The 21794-nt window shown below is 31.8% G+C and overlaps 1 protein-coding gene across 1 annotated transcript; it reads right to left on the minus strand.

Annotated features, from left to right (window-relative positions):
- Window positions 1-7186: 7186 nt before the first annotated feature.
- Window positions 7187-20643, minus strand: LOC125054533 (facilitated trehalose transporter Tret1-like). Its single transcript, XM_047656497.1, has 7 exons — window positions 20527-20643; window positions 16830-16979; window positions 15345-15427; window positions 11104-11166; window positions 9665-9825; window positions 9124-9299; window positions 7187-8920 (listed from the first exon to the last, which is right to left on the minus strand). Coding segments are annotated over exons 1-7 (1569 nt in total). The 5' UTR covers window positions 20528-20643; the 3' UTR covers window positions 7187-7985.
- Window positions 20644-21794: the final 1151 nt, after the last annotated feature.

Below are 21794 nucleotides of genomic sequence, written 5' to 3' on the forward strand. Positions count from 1 at the left end.
ATATACAAAAAAGGCTCAAAGGAAGACTTATCCAACTATAGACCAATAAGCCTGATGTCAAACATATATAAGGTTTTCTCCAAGATATTACTAGATCGATTAAGCACCACATTAGACGAGAGCCAACCAATGGAACAGGCTGGATTTAGGAAAAACTTCGCAACGATAGATCATATACACACAGTCAAACAAATCATAGAAAAATACAGTGAATATAACAAAACAGTGTATATGGCTTTTATAGATTACACCAAAGCTTTTGACAGCATCAAACATGAAGTGATATGGGAAAGCTTAGAAAACCAAGGAGTATCCGGGGCCTATATAAACATCATAAAACAAATATATGCTAACTGCAATGCAAGAATACAAATGGAAACACTCGGAAAGACATTTAAAATCGAAAGAGGTGTCAGACAAGGGGACCCATTATCTCCAAAGCTATTTTCTGCTGTGCTCGAAAACATATTCCGAAAACTAGAATGGAATGAATTTGGACTAAATATAGATGGGAGAAAACTACATCATCTTCGATTTGCAGACGACATTGTATTGTTCGAAGAGAACCCTCATAAACTTGAAGAAATGATACAAGACTTAAACAAAGAAAGTAAGAAAGTAGGCCTGGAAATGAACACAAGCAAAACAAAGCTACTATCAAATTCAATCCCATACGAAATAAAACTTAATAATCAACCTCTAGAATATGTTGAAGAGTACATTTATCTGGGGCAAATTATCTCTATAACTGATATAACCACCAAAGAGATCAAAAGAAGAATAGCAAATGGATGGAAAAGATATTGGTCACTGAGGGAGATCATGAAAACAACAGATTTCAGCAAGAAAATAAAGAGAAAAGTCTTTAACACATGTATCCTACCCTGCCTTACCTATGGCTGCGAAACTTGGGCACTATCTAACCAGCACAGGGATATGCTATCACACTGCCAAAGAGCCATGGAAAGAAGCATGCTGAGCATAAGAAAATTAGATAAACAAATAAACGCAGACATAAGAGCTAGAACAGGTGTGACAGACATTCTCACTAAGATTGACCAAATGAAATGGAGATGGACGGGTCATATGCTACGGAGCTCTCATGAAAAATGGAGCAAAATAGTGACGGAATGGTACCCTAGAGACGGAAAACGAAGAAGAGGTCGACCACGCAAGAGATGGGAGGATGAACTGAAACTAACAGCAGGCTACAACTGGAGAAGAGTCGCAAAAGATAGAGAACAGTGGAAAGGGTTAGAGGAGGCCTTTGCCAACAGGCAAACCGAACTCCGAGATATACTGGAGTGAAAATATATTAAAGTTTAGATGTATAAAGTGACAGAGTTTCGGAATTTAAAGGCTATATTATTATTATTATTATTATAATATTGCGGGTATAAATTGAGATGTAAGCTATCCTATCTTTTAAGTTGGATCAAACTACACACGGTGTGCAAATTTGATTGATATCGGTTCGATAGTTTAGGAGTCCATCGCGGACAAACAACGTGACACGTAATTTATATACGAGTAATGAGTATATTAAGATTTATATTAGCATCAAAAATTTTCTTGATTTACTAATTAATTGAAATTATAACAAAATCACCACAAAAAGACGCCACTAGAAGACCTTACTTTAGGGAATATTCGTAACTTAACACGGAACTTCCCTGATCGGGTTTTAATTGTTAATTAAGGTTATCATGAAGTTAGCGTAAAATATTGTTTTATCACAGGTGATTTACGAAATTTGTTATTAGGATTCTAATAAAGTATTGAAAAGAATTTAACGGGTCTATTAGTGAAAAAATTTATTTATGTAATGTTTGTTAATGAAATGAACTTTCAGAAGATGAGAAATACATTAGGTCATTAAAATCGTTTAGGAAAGGTTTGTTTGTAGTATACATGTATTTTTTTAAACAAAAATTTTTTGAAGTGAAACTTCTTTATCGGCGATGGAAAAAAAATTACCCTCACATTATTTATTATTTATTATTTATTATTTATTATTTATTATTTATTATTTATTATTTATTATTTATTATTTATTATTTATTATTTATTATTTATTATTTATTATTTATTATTTATTATTTATTATTTATTATTTATTATTTATTATTTATTATTTATTATTTATTATTTATTATTTATTATTTATTATTTATTATTTATTATTTATTATTTATTATTTATTATTTATTATTTATTATTTATTATTTATTATTTATTATTTATTATTTATTATTTATTATTTATTATTTATTATTTATTATTTATTATTTATTATTTATTATTTATTATTTATTATTTATTATTTATTATTTATTATTTATTATTTATTATTTATTATTTATTATTTATTATTTATTATTTATTATTTATTATTTATTATTTATTATTTATTATTTATTATTTATTATTTATTATTTATTATTTATTATTTATTATTTATTATTTATTATTTATTATTTATTATTTATTATTTATTATTTATTATTTATTATTCGACACATAATATTTTAATGACAATTAAATTCATTAAATTCCTAACATATCTTCCTTTTTCCGTCCCTCTAAGTATCAGAAATCTAAACTTTTAGATTTGTATAAATATGAACAACACTTCAAGATTAGTTTGCCACTGAAGTTTCACTTCTGACATGTGTACTTTGTACACACACACTTTTTTTTTTGTGCCTCAAATGGTTTAAGCTTAGTGTCCGGTTTCTCATTTTTTTGGTAGGAACTAATCGAAAGTCTATCATACTATAATAATGAACTATATTTTTATGTACATATTAATTATTTAGTTTTGATGACTTCTAGTTACCTAACACTTACCTAATTACATAACAACTGGTTAGCCCTAATAGACGGCATCTTTATACTTTTTGAAAGTTTTAGTTAAAAAAATCTTTGCCTGACGCAAAGTTTCTGAAATTCTCAATAAAGGTTTTCGGACTTGTTTGAAACAATTGATTGGGCTAAGCTACGTGACAGGATTACAAGAAGTTGCTGACGTGTTTAACAAATACCTTCAGGAAATTACATCTTGGCTAAGCTGGGTTTTAACGATGCGAAAGGGAAACCTCATTATTTGTTTCACATATACATATGAAGAAAATGTATGAAATTACCCGCATTAACTCATTAACTCAAGTCGAGATTGACCCGCTCACTTTTGTCCATCATAGTTTTTTGTAATTAGAATTTTTTCTTTGATAAGTAATTGTTTTGTTTTTTTTTGTTTTGTAATGTTTGTTTTGTTTAATAATCTCTTTATGATCTCTATATACCTATAAGTGCTTGTTTGCCTATAAGTGCTTGTCACATTAAAAATTGTATTTTGTGTTTGTTTTTACCAGTGTCTCAGTGTGCCATGCGTTGGCAAGTTTTTTTTTAAGCATCATAAAAATATAATTCAACTGTGTAAGGCATTGCGTCAAAATTTAGGAATTTTTATGTTGCCTCCATCAAATGCTTGGCACAGCGTGTCCCTGGAGTTTGAGGCGTTATACTTTATGTGCGAACTATGTCACGGAATAAATTTTTTATCTACGTTTAAATAACCTTATTTTAAGCACAAAAGCCGGTAATACTGAACTACGAAATTGGTATATGCTAAGACCAATCGTGATTTTATAATTAGACGATTTAAGTAAATAATAGGACTATTATGCGTAACAATGGGAGCAGAACTCATTAAGCAATGCAAAGAATCGAACCCTTTGTCGAAAAACGAAATCAAAGGTCTAATTGCCTGGGATATGCTTTTATATTATTATCACCCTCTTTTCTGAATTTCATTCGGTTTACCAAATTTTGAAAAGTTAATCCATTTCTAAGGCTTCTCAGGAGTCATGTCTACATACATAATTATATACTTAACAACAAGTATACACTCACTCACACACACACACATGCGCACATACACACTCAACCACGCATGCATAAAATAAGTTCATAGAATCGTTAGAGAAACTATGAGAATTACATTTCATTTTATTTAATTTTTTACCGGCTTTGCTTCTTAGCTGGGTTATTATTTTGTTTTGTATTCTTTTCTAACAATTAGATATATATTGCATAGATAATAGCATTGATGATTTTATCTAGATATATACATAATCAGTATGGTCATGAGCCATGATCGGGCTCTCGCATACTTGTCCATTATATTATCTTAAAAATGTCCAATGAATATATATTTAAACATCGACGTAACTATGCAATTGCAAGCAATATGCAAGACTGATATAATAAAACTAGCAGACCGGGCAAACGTCGTTTTGCCATGTATATCATTTATAATAAAAAAATAGGGGTTGATCGTAGATTAAAGTTAGGGGTTGTATTTATTTTTTAAGCTGTATCATAAAAAAATAAAAACAGAAAAAAATATCTAAAAATAAAAAAAATATTTAGGGGTGGACTACCCTTAACATTTAGGGGGATGAAGAATAGATGTTGTCCGATTCTCAGACATACCCAATATGCACACAAAATTTCATGAGAATCGGTCGAGCCGTTTCGGAGGAGTTTAAACACAAACACCGCGACACGAGAATTTTATATATTAGATAAAGAGTACCTAATAAAAGGTCTCCGATTGAATGTATTGTTTCTTACTTAAGTACTAATATAATTGTTCGTTACTAAAATAATCAACTCTGAGTGTGACCTTTCGCCCTAGCCGCCGTAAGCATTATGAACTGTGTAACCGAAAAGCCTCTGTATAAATAATAGATTCTGAGACACGTACAAAATTAACTAGATTCGGTATTGGTATGAATGTGGTAAGAAACTTATCCTGAATACAAATTGATAGTTGTATTTGTGAAATGGGCAGCCTTTAATAGTTATTCGAAATTTTATTATAATTCGGATTGTATTATAAACGCAAAGTTGGATATTAGTTAGTAGCTCTATACGGCGTTTCTTCTCAGAGTAGTCAGATAGGAAACGTCGATCTCATCTAGTTTTAAAAAAAAATGTTTGACGTGTAAAAGTGTTTGTAAAAACCTACTTACATAAATAAATCATTTATCATTTATCATCTAAGGGACCGTCCAGAGGTGATGGTCAATTCGAATGATATTTGGCGTGAGCATTTATTTATTAAACAAAGAAGTATCAAACACACATCGGCTTAGGGTCCTACAAAAAAAGAGTTTACTAATTCTGAAAAGGCTGACTTAACATCAGATGAGCCGTGTGTCTTTTTGCCCCCCCCCCCTGTTCTATAAAAATGATAGATAAAACATCGGTTGTCTGTAAAGTCGGTTTACTGGCGATAGTTGAACGTGACAACGTCATAAGAAAATACTGATGGAGTTCGTTTCGTTTTTTCGTTTTTTTTTTTTGCATTTTTCAAAAGAAAAAAAAAACGAACGAACGCTGCCGAACGCGGAGGCCGATTGTGCCTCTTAGTCGCTCGTTCTGCGCTCTCGCTTGCACTTCAAGCCTTAAATGGAACGCCTCAGAGCGAGGTAACGCCGCATGTGTCATGTTTTTTCGTGCGTGCAGCCGGCTCCATGGAATTATAAGACGTTGTCACGTTAAAAGAAATTCAAGTTATAATTAAAGAAGTGTCCTTAAATAGCTTCACAGAAATTAAAAATAATGTAAAAAAGAGTACAACTAAAATAAACAGAAATCTACTCATAACAGATACCAACACATGATAATGTGAAACTCATGAAATGAATCCTGAAACATTTGCATCATTCATTAAATGCACTCACTTAATGAATGATTCTCTCGACGAACGTCAGTCAATTGTCAATTAAAATTAAAATTGTAGTTGATTTACAAAATATGTATCTCTTACTATAGGTTCGCAGAGTTTTCCAAAATTTTGCTATAAGTTATCATTTATATTTCTTGTTTTACATCCCAATGTATAGTTTGTAAGAATTTTGTTACATAGTAAGTTAATAAGTATAATGCTGCTGTGTTTGCCTGTTAAGCGTTTGTTTCTCGATGTAAGCTTTTATTGTAATGCCTTGGTAAATCCTTTTTTGATTAAATAAATAAAGATTTAACTACGGAGGTTACAATTCGGTGTTGGTCAATTTAGTTCGAATTTAAATCACCAAAATAAACTGTTATACAACGTTCCCTTAATAATAAGGTTTGATTAAGCGAAAACCACTTAAAGTAATCCAACTACTTTGAAATGAATCAAACCCAAAATAGGTTCCTATTTTCATGTCATTTTACTAAATTCAAACCACAAACTTGTTTTTTAATTATATTAAGTAAACATGTTGAATTTCATTTTCAATATGTAATCTAAAAAAGATATATATCTTCTAATATATAAAATTCTCGTGTCATAATGTTCGTTCCCATACTCCTCCAAAACGGCTCAACCGATTCTTATGAATTTTTTTATACATATTCAGTAAGTGAGAATCGGCTACTATCTATATTTCAAACCCCTAAGTGATAAGGTATGTCCAGCCCAAAATATTTGTTTTGTTTACCCTCTAAGATCAACCCCTATTTTTCATTTGTTAGTTAAGATCTTACAACTTGAACTATAGATTTCTCTATAGTTTATATAGAGAAAAATCACAGAAAAACCCAAAAAGTTTTAATTCCGGAAAAGCGAATAGTCTCTGGGGTAGCATAGCAAAATGATCCATGTTGGTATGTACTAAAAAGGTAGGCTAATTAAATCACATTAAGGAGAATCGAAGTTAGCGGGGGCAGCTAGTATCCATAGATTTAAAAATTGTGTTTCATGTGCTTACTTTGCCTATAAAGAGAAATGGTGAGAATATGATCCCAAAATGGAAAAAAAATATATATTAGTAGGATTTCACCACTCCACTAGTTTAGTATTAATAGAGTTAGATAAGAATCAGAACTTGAGTTGTTCATTTCAGTCACGTACTATCCCAAACCCTTCTCAGGTTTCACCAGCTAGTGTTGACACACTATTGTTTTAAACATGACCTTATTAGTTTCCTTTTTGTCTCTCTATTTCCTCGAGAGGAAATAAAATAAAAAATATTATAATTTCAGAACCATCCTAATTTTCAAATTCAAAATCGTTCTGATAAAACGTTACATCTTGAAGGCATAGTGGATCCACCGAATGCATCGTTTAAATGGCGTACATAATGCGTATTTCTGGGGTTGTCTTTTAAAACTAATAAAAATGCATGTATTATTTACAAATCATGTATTGAAATAAATATATAACTTATATAGACAATATTTCGCTCCAAATTTCCCTAAATATAATAATCGTATAGCTAATTAAGTAGTAACTTTTTTAACAAATACTGATGCTACTCGAAACTTATATAAAAATAATTCTCGTAAAAATAAATATCGCCGTGAGTCCTTTAATAAAAATAAATATTAACTAGGTTTAAAACTTATTCTCTAGTTTTAGTCTTAAAAACGTAAGGCATAGATTACAAAAATATCATCAAAAAGCCTAATGAATATTTGTATGTTATAAAATATTTATCGTTTCTAACGACACGCTGGTTATTGGTCTCAAAAGACAATTCAACAAAACATACTCGTAATAGCATTAAAGTGATTTTGTCAGTTAGTTTTTTTTTTCTACGTGATTTTACACGTGCTCATTTATAATCCTTGCCCTAAACGTGTGAATAGTACTTTAACATTATATTGTTGCGTTGAGTTATTTTGAGACTATCTACAAATATATGACAAGTGCAATATTTTCAATCTCCTTATCAGTAAGATAAGGATTACTCATATTTAAAATATATATATAAATATATTTCGAAAAATGTTAACTTAATTAATGGACTTTTAAAGAGTCACAATGCCGACATCATGATGAATAATCAAATAAACTCTTCTGCTACAAAATGCTCTAGTAAAGGTGTGAGACAATAATTGTATCATTATAGAAATTAGACGGTTAAATCCATACTAGATACAAAAAAAACAATATTTTGTGTTCTACATTCTGTTAAAGAAATAACTCATTGCACTGAAACAGTCTCGACTTCAATAACATGCCTATGCCTTTTCCTTTTATGTATACCGTCAAACTCATTATGTATCTCTTCCAACGTTCTTCCTTTAGTCTCAGGTACAAAAAAGTATACAAAAATGGTTCCAATCAGGCTAGTAACAGCAAAATGCCATAACGTCCATCCCGGACTAACCAAGTGTATTAAATTTTGGTATAACTTCGTAACTCCGAAGGCAAAAAACCAGTGAAATCCAGCGGTAAGAGCTGTCGCTCGTCGCCTTACGTTAGGTGCAAAAATCTCACGTAACATCAACCAAGGTATTGGCCCTGCACCTACCGCATATACGGATACAAATATGCATAATGTGGACAAAGGTACCCACGTATTATGAGCTGATAGGTTCGAGGCTTTTAAATTATAGAACATCGCTAACGTGCCCAAACTAAGTGCCATTAGTGTAAAAGATATTAGTAATAGCACGCGTCTTCTAAACTTCTTTAAGAACATAGTTGAGAAGTACATAGATGTAACAAAGCATAAACCAAGAATAATAGTTGCACTTGGTAAATTTAACGATATAGCGAAGTTCTTAAAGATCTTCTCGGCGTAGAAGAGAATTGGATAGATACCGCTCATCTGCTGAAAGATCATCAACCCAAAAGAGACGATCAATGGCTTAATAGTAGTTCTAGAAGTGAAAAGCTGCCTAAATGTGACTTTATTTCTTCCGTAATTCCTGACGTATTCCTTTAATTCTTTTATTTCCGAATCCACGTCGTTGTCTATACCTCTGAAGTATTGTAACGCCGCTTTTGCTTCGGGGAATTTCCCTTGAGACATCAGGTAAGCTGGTGATTCCGGAAGAAATATGAATCCAATGAAGAAGGATATGGGTATACTAGCGCATAGTACCGACAGCCACGAAGCGCTCTGGACCAATCCTGCAATTATACAAACAATTAAAGTTAACATAATTATGATGATGATAGTTTTATTACTGAAACTTAAATCTCAATTTTGAGGACGTGAATCCTTTGTTACAGTAAAGCTAGTCGAGCTCAGATGGTAATAAAACAATATGTATAATTTACATTTTGTAGTACAGAACGAATCGAGTATTTTAAATACAATGTATAAATCTTACCAATAATATAGCCAAAAAGTACCCCAGCAGCAAATTGCACGTGGTAGAAATTGGCCAATGCAGGTAAAATATTCGTCTCGGCTATGTCTTCAATATACGGTGGTATCGCCACGCTGAAAGCTCCTACGGCCACGCCACTAACGAAACGGCCCACGTACAAGCCGTAGACGTTAGGACTGAAAGAAATACCCTTAATATTTATATTATATTACGAAAATATACTCGCTTCAACTGTTTTTGTACTGCACGACTGTACCTGACGACGCTTTCAGGATTTTTAGAACTATTAGAAAGCAAATATTTAAAGGAAACATGTTAGTTATACATTATGTTTTTGACCTAATTATCATACTGCAAAATGATTTAAGTGCATCGGCATTAAATTCTTTGGACTTGTCAATGTTCAATAAATAATAGGAATTAGTTAAGTTACCAGAAATACCAGACCAAATATCTAAAAAGGGTTTTAACTTATTTGATTGAAATTTTCGTTAACACTAGTGAATCTTAATTCTATATTATCCTTGGGTATAGAGTATACCTTGAAGCGACTAAGATCCATGAGACCACCAAAGGCAGCGCAAGATAAAGTAATGTTTTCTTTCGTCCAAAATATTCTGAGATGAGACCAGAAGGAACAGCCCCGAATAACGCTCCCAAACACAGCAGAGACGCCACCCATGATGCTTCTGTTTCCGTGAGCTATAATAATTATAGCTTTAATTTTTATTAAATTTGTGTGTTATTTGTAAAATTACTTATACGTACTGGGTGGCGCAAAAGTACTGGCACTAAAGAATTTTTTTTTTTTTTATATGACATTTTCTGTCGGTGCCGGACGGTGGGGAAATCGTCGACGAAATTCACGTTGTGTTGTCACTGATGAATTATTCCGTAAGAACATTGACACGATTATTCCACGTTCTTGGGGAGTACAACGGTCCATGTTTATTTTCAGTGTATTTTACATTTGTTTACCACAATTTTCAACAACAGAATGACAGGAAATGTCATATAAAAAAAATAAACAAATTTTCTTTAGTGTCAGTACTTTTGCGCCACCCAGTATTATTCATTGTTGTTGTTTGTTTGTATTCTTCTATCTCGTTTTTTTTTGTGTTGGGTAACTGTTAATGGTCGGTGCAATCAGATTAATTATAGGTATATAAATGTTTCTGTGTATTTTTTTTAAGTTGTAACACAAATAAAGATTCTATAACCATAATCACCTGCACACATAAGATGGTGCACCCTTCCATTTGGGACTAAAAAGCGTAGTCACATTACAGTGGATAAGATAACATCAAATTATAAATTCCAATAATATACGTTTAACCTTTTAAGTACAAATTACTTGTTGTACCTAGGTCTTACGTAACTTATTATATGATAATAAATACGTGTATTCTACAAATGGTAGACTATGTGTGTGTTTGTCATGCACTCACACATAGTGAGTGCATGTGTGTAAATGTGAAATCTGTCACTCAAGTTTTGCAGCCATTGGTATAATTTTTGCTTCTTGCTTATCTTGCTTATGTTGATGCTTGCTAATACAGGTAAATATTTATTAGAACGTTAGAAAACGAAATTGTGCTATTAATATTGATTTGAGATGATTTAATTCGTGTACATTATTGCCTATATGAATAAATGACTTATAGGCACTTATAACTTTTAATAGGCTATCTACTTTTGCAATGTATATATTAATAAAAATACAGTGATACGAAATTCAAAAAATTGTGTTTAGTGTCCCATTGGGAGCTATGTAAACATCTTTAAAATTATCATTCTGATTCAGTTTATTTGCTATGATGCTTATTTAAACTAATTTTTAATGAACTTGAGGTCGTGTTAGAGATAAATGGGTCAATGAGTAATACAAAAATATACACATGACAACATAAATAATTCATAATACCTATATTAACGACAATATGAATGTTCTAGTTGTTACGACAGATTAACCCAACTCACCATAATTTTGGTGTGTGTTCCATTGTTTGATGTAAAAACATCTGACGATCGGGCTGGCTGCGTCTGAAAATTCATAAAGAATAATTATTTGTCGTTATTTTTATTAAATTGTAATGATGATATAACCTTTTACATCTTAAAAAGAATTTCTAAACATAATTATACTGGAGATCCGGGAAAATTAAGGGTGCACTAATAGTTTTTTGTACGTGCGCAATAAAGACTTGATACAGTGAAAAAAAAAACATGGTGATAAAATGTTTTTCAAGCCAAAAAATTTTACAAGGACTACCAACCTACCAACACTACCTTATAATTAAAGTTTTTTGCAGAAATCTAAAGCAAGACCTGTATGAAGTGACAAAGATTGTAGCGTCATTGAAAAACTTATATAGTGTAAACTAACTTTGTGTTATTAAGTTTTAGCCGATCAATCACGGGTGTTTTCAAGAGAATCATCAAGATGAACTTAGGGATTCCGTTAATCCTTATTGCATAGTTTCATTAAGACCGTGACATACATTTCAAACTCCTCAAACTCGCCCCGAGATCTTAGGATTAGACCCAAAACTTGCTAACTTTAAATTGTTCAGTGCATTTCAATTTTGACGCAGTTTACACAAGATGGATATTCTATTTGTCAAATGTATTTCATAATTTTTGAAGTTATACTTCTTTAGGCGCGTTATAGACCACAAGCCCATGAACAAAAAATACCTGTGAAATGACCCAACGTGAATTACGCTTAGAAGGCTGTTACTATATCTGAAAATAGCTCTGAGCACTATGCCGTCATTTCTGAGCGGTACATGTGAGTACGTGAGTGAATGGACTTTCTCAGGTACAATTGGGGAATTTCGACTAATTATTAATGCACGGCTTTGTTATAAGTGTATAGATGATTAAAAATAAATGCCGAAAAACCTAGTGCCGTACTAAAGTGATGGTGCCGGAAGTCGGTGCAAATTTTTAATTCGACGACAGTTGCAGAAGCAATATAGGTCATTTATTACTGTACGGCATTTGTGTGATTCCTTTTGGACACATATACAGATACTTTACCCGTAAACGCCGTACATATTTCCAGCGGAGCGGTCGAAATCCAAGGGTCGCAACATATGTCTGATTAGCATATAGGTGATGATGATATAGAACAACATAAAATTAAATGATCTTGAGAGTACTTCACAAATAGATAACGTTTTCCAGCATGCCGTACATTTTTCGTGGAACACATAGGTGTATGGTGTAAATTACTTCACTCTGAAAAGAGTAATTTTCCGGTGACTTTTATCTGTACGGCAGTAACACAGGTTATTAGTACTTTAGACAATTTTCAAAAAAAGATAAGTGCCGTACACTTTCGATAGCCCGCTAGTCTATGAAATGGCAGATTATAGCACCGCCTACCAATACAAGGCGTCCCAAAGTTATGGGACATGAAGGGAAAGTACCTTAAATATCGTAGATAGGGTATTTTACTAAAAGAAGACTTTATGTTATTTTTAAAAGTTATTAATTCTGCATTCAAAGATTTTTCAAAAATTACTTGCCTCGTCTGGGAATCGAACCGACTTAAATGTAAAAAAAAAACACCCCTACTTTTATGATGCCAATCGAAAGAATGGCCAAAAACTAATAACTATTATTATATTTTTATTTTTGGTAAAAAATATTTTTCCTTTACCTCTCTCTGCTGGTATGATAAGGCTGTAAATATACTTTACAGCCTTATGGTAGTATACTCAGATACGTACACTTTAATGACCTTAAGGGACACCTCAAACGTCGTCGAAGTTTTTATCAGTTGTAAAGAATTATCTGTAGTAAAATGTACGGCATCTAGTTTTTTTTGTTTATTTTTATTTGTTACATATAAAATAACAATAATCTTTGAAAATATTACTCCTCATATTACTCTAGGAATATTTGAAAAATCATCAAAATTTCGGAAATTTCATATATTTTTTTATCATAATATTTTTATTTGTTACTATTTATAATGAACGGCTATAAGGTACAACGGTAATATTTAGTAACATTATTTAAAAAAACAAGTTGCCGTACATTATTCTCTGATCTTACAGCAGTAATAACTCGGTAAATCCTGAAATTTCGATAAATATTTATTTACACAAATATTAACTATGATTTTTGGATGGCATAATTATAAAACATTATTGTCCGTGTTAAATAATATTTTGAACATGTTGCCGTACATTTTACAATGACCTTAGGGTATATGGGTGTAGGGGTAGGGTTCCGACACTTGGCTTTCGACCGCTCCGCTGGAAATATGTACGGCGTTTACGGGTAAAGTATCTGTATATGTGTCCAAAAGGAATCACACAAATGCCGTACAGTAAAAAATGACCTATATTGCTTCTGCAACTGTCGTCGAATTAAAAATTTGCACCGACTTCCGGCACCATCACTTTAGTACGGCACTAGGTTTTTCGTCATTTATTTTTAATCATCTATACACTTATAACAAAGCCGTACATTAATAATTAGTCGAAATTCCCCAATTGTACCTGAGAAAGTCCATTCACTCACGTACTCACATGTACCGCTCAGAAATGACGGTATAGTGCTCAGAGCTATTTTCAGATATAGTAACAGCCTTCTAAGCGTAATTCACGTTGGGTCATTTCACAGGTATTTTTTGTTCATGGGCTTGTGGTCTATTATGAAAAATTGATGAGAGTGAAATTTTACGATGCGCGCACCGTGACACAAAATTAACAGAATGAAGTTGCCCACGGAAGATGCTACGGCATTGGACATAATTTAAAAACAACATTCGAATAATAATATAATTTATGTTACACTTAATGTAAGAAAATAATAATAAATATTTATTTATTAAATTTTTCAAATGTATACTGAACTTTATTGACTATACTGACTCCTTTTCCAGTCTTTGATAATTAAATTGTATTTAATTATTTGCATGCAATCAAAAACTTTTTTTAATAATGCCAAAGAAGTATAACTTCTTACGAGCGTACATAAGTATACGCATCCTTTTTTATTGATTTTTCTAAGCTTCGTAAATATTTGAACCTTTTAGTATATATTATGCATTTTATATTTATATCTTCAGATACCTTAAGATTACGTCATTAGCATTAAGCCTTCCTCTGCATGATCAGTATAAACGTCTCAAAACTCTTTTAAATAAACTACAGTCGGTGAATACATATTTTTAATCTATACATTTTACAAATGATATTTATTAGACTTATACCAAACATTGTTACATCCGATATGACTTGTACAAAAATTGTCATACCAAAGGTGACTATTACACTAGAAAAGTAATCACTTTTTTAAGTCACGAAAGGCAGCTATCAAATTTAATTGAATTGTCCCGTATTATTTATGATGTTATTAATGAAAATGTTTTAATATTTCATCGCTGACAGCCATATTAATACCCAGAAAGTTTATAAGGCGTGAAGGAATTAGGGGCTTTGGAACTTTCGCGTTTTCAGTCAAATTAAAATTGTATAGCAATTTTTAGTAATCACGCTGTTGGCGTCTACAACTCGGCATAAGCTCGACGTGTTTACTGTTTAGCTCGGTCAAGAGTGTATACTTTTAGTTCATATTTCTATACTATACATACATATTGTGTTCTTTTTTATTATTATTATGAAACTTTTTCAATTTTCTGAAGCTTCTAACGTATTTTTTTGACATAAATATTTATTTTGGATACTACAATGAATTTTGTAGCATTACTTTAAACTATTTTCTTGTTAAGTATACGACAGTTAAGAATTAATCTAATATATAAAATTCTCGTGTCGCGGTGTTTGTAGTTAAACTCCTCCGAAACGGCTCGACCGATTCTCATGAAATTTTGAGTGCATATTGGGTATGTCTGAGAATCGGACAACATCTATTTTTCATCCCCCTAAATGTTAAGGGTAGTCCACCCCTAAATTATTATTTCTTAATTTTTAGATATTATTTTTATGATACAGCATTAAAAATACATACAACCCCTAATTTTCACCCCTCTACAATCAACCCCTATTCTTTTATTATAAATGATATACATGGCAAAACGACGTTTGCCCGGCCAGCTAGTATAATATATAATCACATAAATATAGGTTGTAAATTAGCTTTTTCTTGTACACTTCTTACCATCAATGTCTCTAAATTTCCATTTTTTACCTAACTAGAAATACAAGGAAATATTATAATAATATGTGCATTATCAAATTTACCTCATACTGTCCAGATATCATAAGAGGCAATGCTGACGAAGTCCAAGCGACGCACACGCCAGATGCGAAAGCCCCAAGATTTACTGTAATTCGTATAAATAATGAAATAAAGTAAAGTAAAGTAAAGTAAAAATCATTTAATCATATGGGTAACATAATTTACACTTATGACTCGTCAGTAAAGAAATACATATTAATGCTTCTAATTTTACATTTACTGCCAGTTCTCAAATCAAGGGCGTAGAACGGATGAGAAGAACTGGCAATAAACTCTCCGCCACTCTTTTTAATCCCCATTTTTTTTACACAATGTTTGTAAGGAGCTGCAACCATTACACCATGCTCCACATGACATATTAAGTAATTAATAATAATAACATAAATTAAAAAAAACAAAGACTTGTCCTCTATCAGCAGGAGGCATGGTGAAATAGGAGCACGCACTTACATTCTCGTGGGAACAACACGCAAACACATAGTCGAAATAAGCAACATCACCGCATACACGAATTCAAGTACGACCAGTCACCACAAGCAGCACCCGTTCACGAGCATGACGCATGGCCAGCCATCGCCCCCCTCACCATATTTTAGGGAGAGAGACAACCCGACGCATAACGCAATAAGTGCAGCACCAAGACTTTTTAGGATCTTTTTGTATGTAAGCAACGGGTAGGTTTTATAAGATACTTAGAATTAGTCGCTGACCTAATTTATTAGATAACTAAGTCTGTATGAAGTCGAGATTCAAATTAAAAGACTCTATCCGGACATAGAGCAGTGTTGGCCTAGTGGCTTCAGCGTGCGACTCTCATACCTGAGGTCGTAGGTTCGATCCCCGGCTGTGCACCAATGTACTTTATTTTCATGTGCGCATTTAACATTTGCTCGAACGGTGAAGGAAAACATCGTGAGGAAACCGACATGTCTTAGACCCAAAAAGTCGACGGCGTGTGTCAGGCACTGAAGGTTGATACTTGCCTTTTAGATTTAAAAATTGTCATGGAACAGATTCAGAAATCGGAGGCCAAGACCTAAAGAGGTTGTAGCGCCATTGATTTATTTTATTATTTATCCGAACATAATTACCAATATATATATTTGCATTGAGGTTGCCAAACAAGAATACGTGAGCGTTTCTTAAGACCGTTTTAGCCACGCACCACCACTATGTGGAACCAGCTGCCCACCGAAGTATTTCCAAACCAATACGACATACTTCAAGAAAAGAATCAATTTATAACTCACTTCGAGCCTTCCGGCAATGTGAGTGTCCATGGGCGGTATCACTTAACATCAGGTGAGCCTCCTGCCCATGTGCTTCCTACATACATCAGTAAAAAACGCAATAATATTTGCAAGTATATATATCTATGAAATATCATACAGTGCATACACGCCCCCTTCGAACATTTTAAGATAAAGATTTTTGACGTAAATTTTACAAATTCTTAGCCAAATTCTAAATTTTTCCCTATATCTTACCGATTCCAGTAGCAATATACTGGGTAGTGATCCCTGAAGTATCTCTTTTGATATCAGGAACGGTCTCCAACCGAGTGAGTATTTTAGAGTGGCCATTTTTATCTTCTATATGAGACCCGCCTGCTTCTAGATCGTTCGGGCGTTCTTCCACTGAAATTAGCAACATTTTCAATCAATTTTATAGTAATTTCGTAAACATATACATATTTAAGGGTCATTACCGTACTATAATACGTTTATTAAATAAATGTACAATAATAATGAGTTAAAAAGATTGGAAGCGTGCATTATAATATATTTTGGAAATAAATATAGCCTATGCTACCCAGAAAGAATATTTGAAATCGGTCCTTTGATTTTTTGCTATCGGTACAAACATATAAAAAAAAACAAATATTTTGTATAGGACATTTAAAAGCTCCTTTTTCTGTAACCGTCATCGTATTTTATCAACTATATTAAATTTTCGACCGTTAGGAACAGTTTCTAATATGATACATTCTACACAATAGCTTTTTCGTTTGGAATACTAGAAATAATTTAAAATACACATATATATATTTATATATAATATCAAGATCTTTGATTGAAAGAATGAAAAAATATTTCTATATAATTATTATGTTAAACTGTTTGTAAAAACACATTTAAATAAATACTTTCGAAACAAAACAAGTGCTATTTCCTCAAATAAACCCGCGAGCGGCGGCTCCAACAATTAATATATTACATGGTAATTCATGTAAACCTATATACTTATTAATTATCACATTTCAATAACTGATTCTTATAGGTACCTAAAGAAATGTGTTTACATCAAACCATTATATACTTAACCTGTGACCTACCTTAATCAATGTACTTATATTTTCATTTAATTGATAAATATTAATTCCAGTGCATATATTTTTTAATGACGCAAGGTTGAACTTGTTAAAACAACTGATTATCTTAATATATATAAATCACGTGTCACGTTGTTTGTCCGCGCTGGACTCCTAAACTACTTAACCGATTTTAAATTAAATTTGCACACGGTGTGCAGTGATCCAACTTAAAAGATAGGATAGCTTACATCTTAATTTATAGCCGCAATAATATTTTATTGCAAATTATTTGTTTATAATTTGACAGTCACAATTCTAACAGAATATGGCGCTGTGTTGAAAGTACCAACGTTTCACATAAGCTACAATTTAATGGCATAACCACCAAAAAAGCATGGTGGACAGGTGTTCTACTACTATGTAATATTACAAAAACCTTAGACACAGCAACACTTGGCCGAGTCTGCTAGTTTTATATATAACATATCGATATCAACAGTGAAGTTAAAATTTTAACTTATTAAACAACCTACAATATATATATATGACGTCGTAAACTAAGTTATTTAAGTAATCATTTTAATATCAGTATAATTTTACAATTAGTTTTGCTGTCAATGTCAAGTCTGGGAAGAAGCCCACGTGACAGTTCTGAAGTTGAGGTCATATCACATGTGATTAGGGAAAAGACATACCATCATGTTAAGGAACATATAGAATACGTAACATTAATAACTTTTAATAAAGACAGGCTATTTGTTATGTTAAAAAAAAGTTCAAAATAAAATTCTTCATAAATAGGGCAACCTTTCTTAAACAACATGAAGCTTAAAAACAGTATTAATCTTAAAATAAATAATTTCTCTATAAAGAATGCGAAAAGCTTTTGAGTCTTGTCCTTATAAAAACATGTGCAGTCATTATTTATTTAAGTCTACCTAACAGATTTCTAATGTTAATTTACCCACCATTAAAACCCAGAGTTCAATTTATTCTTAGTACGAAACGTTTTCTAAGGAGCTTACATTATTTTGGGTTTGGTTATAAAAAAAATCCCGTCCCTCCATCAAACATTCAATATAACGTTACGTAGAATCGTAAAGCGTTTACGATCCACGCGATGCTTTTCGAAATTGTTCTTAGAATATCCATGTTGGACATATTAAAGAAATTGAAAAGCTATTGAACGTTATTGCTTTAGGAATCAGTGTATATTTAGAAATGCTAAGTTCCTAGTTAAAATGACGGTGACTTTTGCGTTTTTTTCTGACATCCATATTACACTAATTACTGTATTGGGAGTATTTCTTTGAACAGTATAAATAATAACATCACAATTGTCTTTAAGCTCGATCATCACACCACTTTAATATAACAAACCACACTTCAAGAGATCCTAGTAATCAGTATTCTCAAAACGCACCAAAGTTTGAATATATATAAGAAGAAAATTAATTAGTTTTCGATAGCAATGAACTCACGATTCAAGGAGAAATAGTCAAGAGCAGATTTTCTTAACGTCAATATTAAAATCCAAATAACTCGTTTATTTCTGTAAAACGTACTTTAAACTTTTTAAATTGAAGACATATTAATTACAGGAAAACGCCGTATCAGTAGCCTGATTTTTGAGAAACCTTTATAATTCGAATTATGATCAAGTTCCTTTCAATATTACTCCCACATTTCTCGTCTGTAAACAGTAATTCTATCCATAAAATTATTTTTGTTTGTTATGAACTTGATCCGAGATTCTGACGTGAAATTCATAATAATAATATATGACAAAATATACTAGCAATAAATGTTTAACAATTTTTAAGCGCTAATTATTATTTTGTATCTCACACACTGTTTTGTTTTTTTAATATTTTTATTACTCTTTAATGTTAATATTCTACGGTTTCGATATTTGTAAATATGTGAGGAACATGTATACTAACTTAGTATAGTAGTTTATTTAGTTAGTTTTAGTTTTAGTGTGCTTCTCCACACGAAACTACCTTTTGGAAGGGGCATCTCATCATCTTTATATTTTATTTTTTTTTGACGTTCAAAAGTGCCATTATAGATGGTCTAATTGAAATAAATGATTTGACTTTGACTATATAGATTTTAAATTTCGAACCATTCCTGTGCATATGCGTTATCATACGCGAGAAGCTAAGTTCACAAGTTGTGACAGGTGTTCCTTATCTGGCACTTTGGTATGTTATTTAAAATTTGAATAATAACTTTATCAACAATGTCGTACGATGTTCTTATCGGTAGCTTGCTTCAATAATACAAAGTGTTAAACGTATTTATTTTACAAATTTATGGGAAAATCCAATTCAAAGTTGCCAGAGTAACACTGGCTTTGCATTATTCAAAAACGTAATGTCTTAAGTATCAACTATTATAAAAGCCTCGCATGACTAACAATGTGCACTCTTGGGTATATTTACTTCATGTAACGGAAAGTGACAAAATTGTAAAATAAAGAAATGCATTGTGTTCTTTATGGCATCGGAGACTGATTCTCTTATTCGGAGAACACTCACTATACTGAATAGATTATTTAAATGAATGAATCCTAAATATAAAGAAAATATAAGATTATACAGAAACGTCATAAATAATAGTTTCCTAAATTCTTTAGCTCGAAGAAATGGAAGCCGGAAAATGGGGTATAATCTGTACACTATCCAAAACTGTTAAAATACTTCTAACTTCTACGATATTAGTTGGTCAACACTGCACTACTATTCAAATTTTCTTAAAAACAGCAAAAGTTAACGGTAAGTATAAAATTGTATCACATTTTTAGGCATTACAATAAAACAAATTAATCTACACTATTACACAAATGATAAAAAAAATGTACGTACTTATAAATCCTTGGCACTAATAAAAAAAAATAAATGTAATGTTTGTCTGCCTATACGCTCGTGATTAACTGCCTCTGAGACTTATCTTGATGCCGAGTTGGGATCCAGGGGCGTGTAATCGTGGTTCAAAAATACGTTTGGAATAAAATATAGATTAGGACTTTGTACGTAGAATACCAATGTAACGATATTGTTAGTGTAACGGATTTGAAACTAATTCTATAAGATTTCTAATTATTTCGTTTTTATTTTATTTTTGCTCTCAAACATTACACATGTGACAATCAGATAGGTATAAATAATTTTTGAAACTGCTTATATTTCAGTAAATTTACGTAAAACCACGACGATACTACGATATACCGAAACTTTTTTTTATTTTTTTATTCATAAAAAAATTAAAATAAAAGAAACCCAAATAACACAATACATAAAAATTATAAGGGATGCAACAGGCGGCCTTATCGCTAATAAGCGATCTCTTCCTGGCAACCCTAGTTAAAAGGAAAAACTAAATGTTATATAAAAAAAATATAGGATCTTAATCTAAAGTAAAAAAAATATATTAATAACTAAAAACTTAAAAGCTAATCTTACAGATTCGAACTTTTGTCAAAATCCATTCGGCAAATTTTGAGTAAATGCCGTTTCTATACGCATAAGGATTTTTTGAAACTTTATCTTTAATATTCCAATCAATGTACGTAAAACCACGACAACCTAATTATAAAAATATGTTAAACAGAGGATATACACGTGTAACTTAAGAAGGCGCAGCGCTAACCAGATCTCTACAACCTCCTCACAATCGAGTAGCCCTCAATCTATCGCAGCACACGCATCGCAGCACTCTTTGTATCGAAGAAGTGGCATAGTTCTGCCATTATTTAAAAAGTGACAATCAAAAGAACCCACGTCTGTTTCTGTTTCTAAGCCTACCAAATATCAAATTGTTTTTGAAACATTATATAATTAATTACTTAATATTATGGTCTTCTGACTCCATAGACAGAAACAAATTTCTTCACTCTTCTTTTGGTGCCTCTCCATTACTCTTCAATAAGTAAGCCAAGAAGCTGAAGTTGGCCGTCAGTCTCGTGAAGCGTGTTGTCCTGTGCCAGATGCAGCAACTCTTCCGCAGTCGCAATACTCGTCCACTTTACGAAGCCATGATTTTTTTTACCAACACGCCTTGGATTTTACCCATTATAATTAATTGAAGGAGTTGGTACCGGTCATGGAGCAACACACAAAAAACTTTCCGTTGT

Source organism: Pieris napi, chromosome 12 (assembly GCF_905475465.1).
Source record: "Pieris napi chromosome 12, ilPieNapi1.2, whole genome shotgun sequence".
Classification (NCBI taxonomy): domain Eukaryota; kingdom Metazoa; phylum Arthropoda; class Insecta; order Lepidoptera; family Pieridae; genus Pieris; species Pieris napi.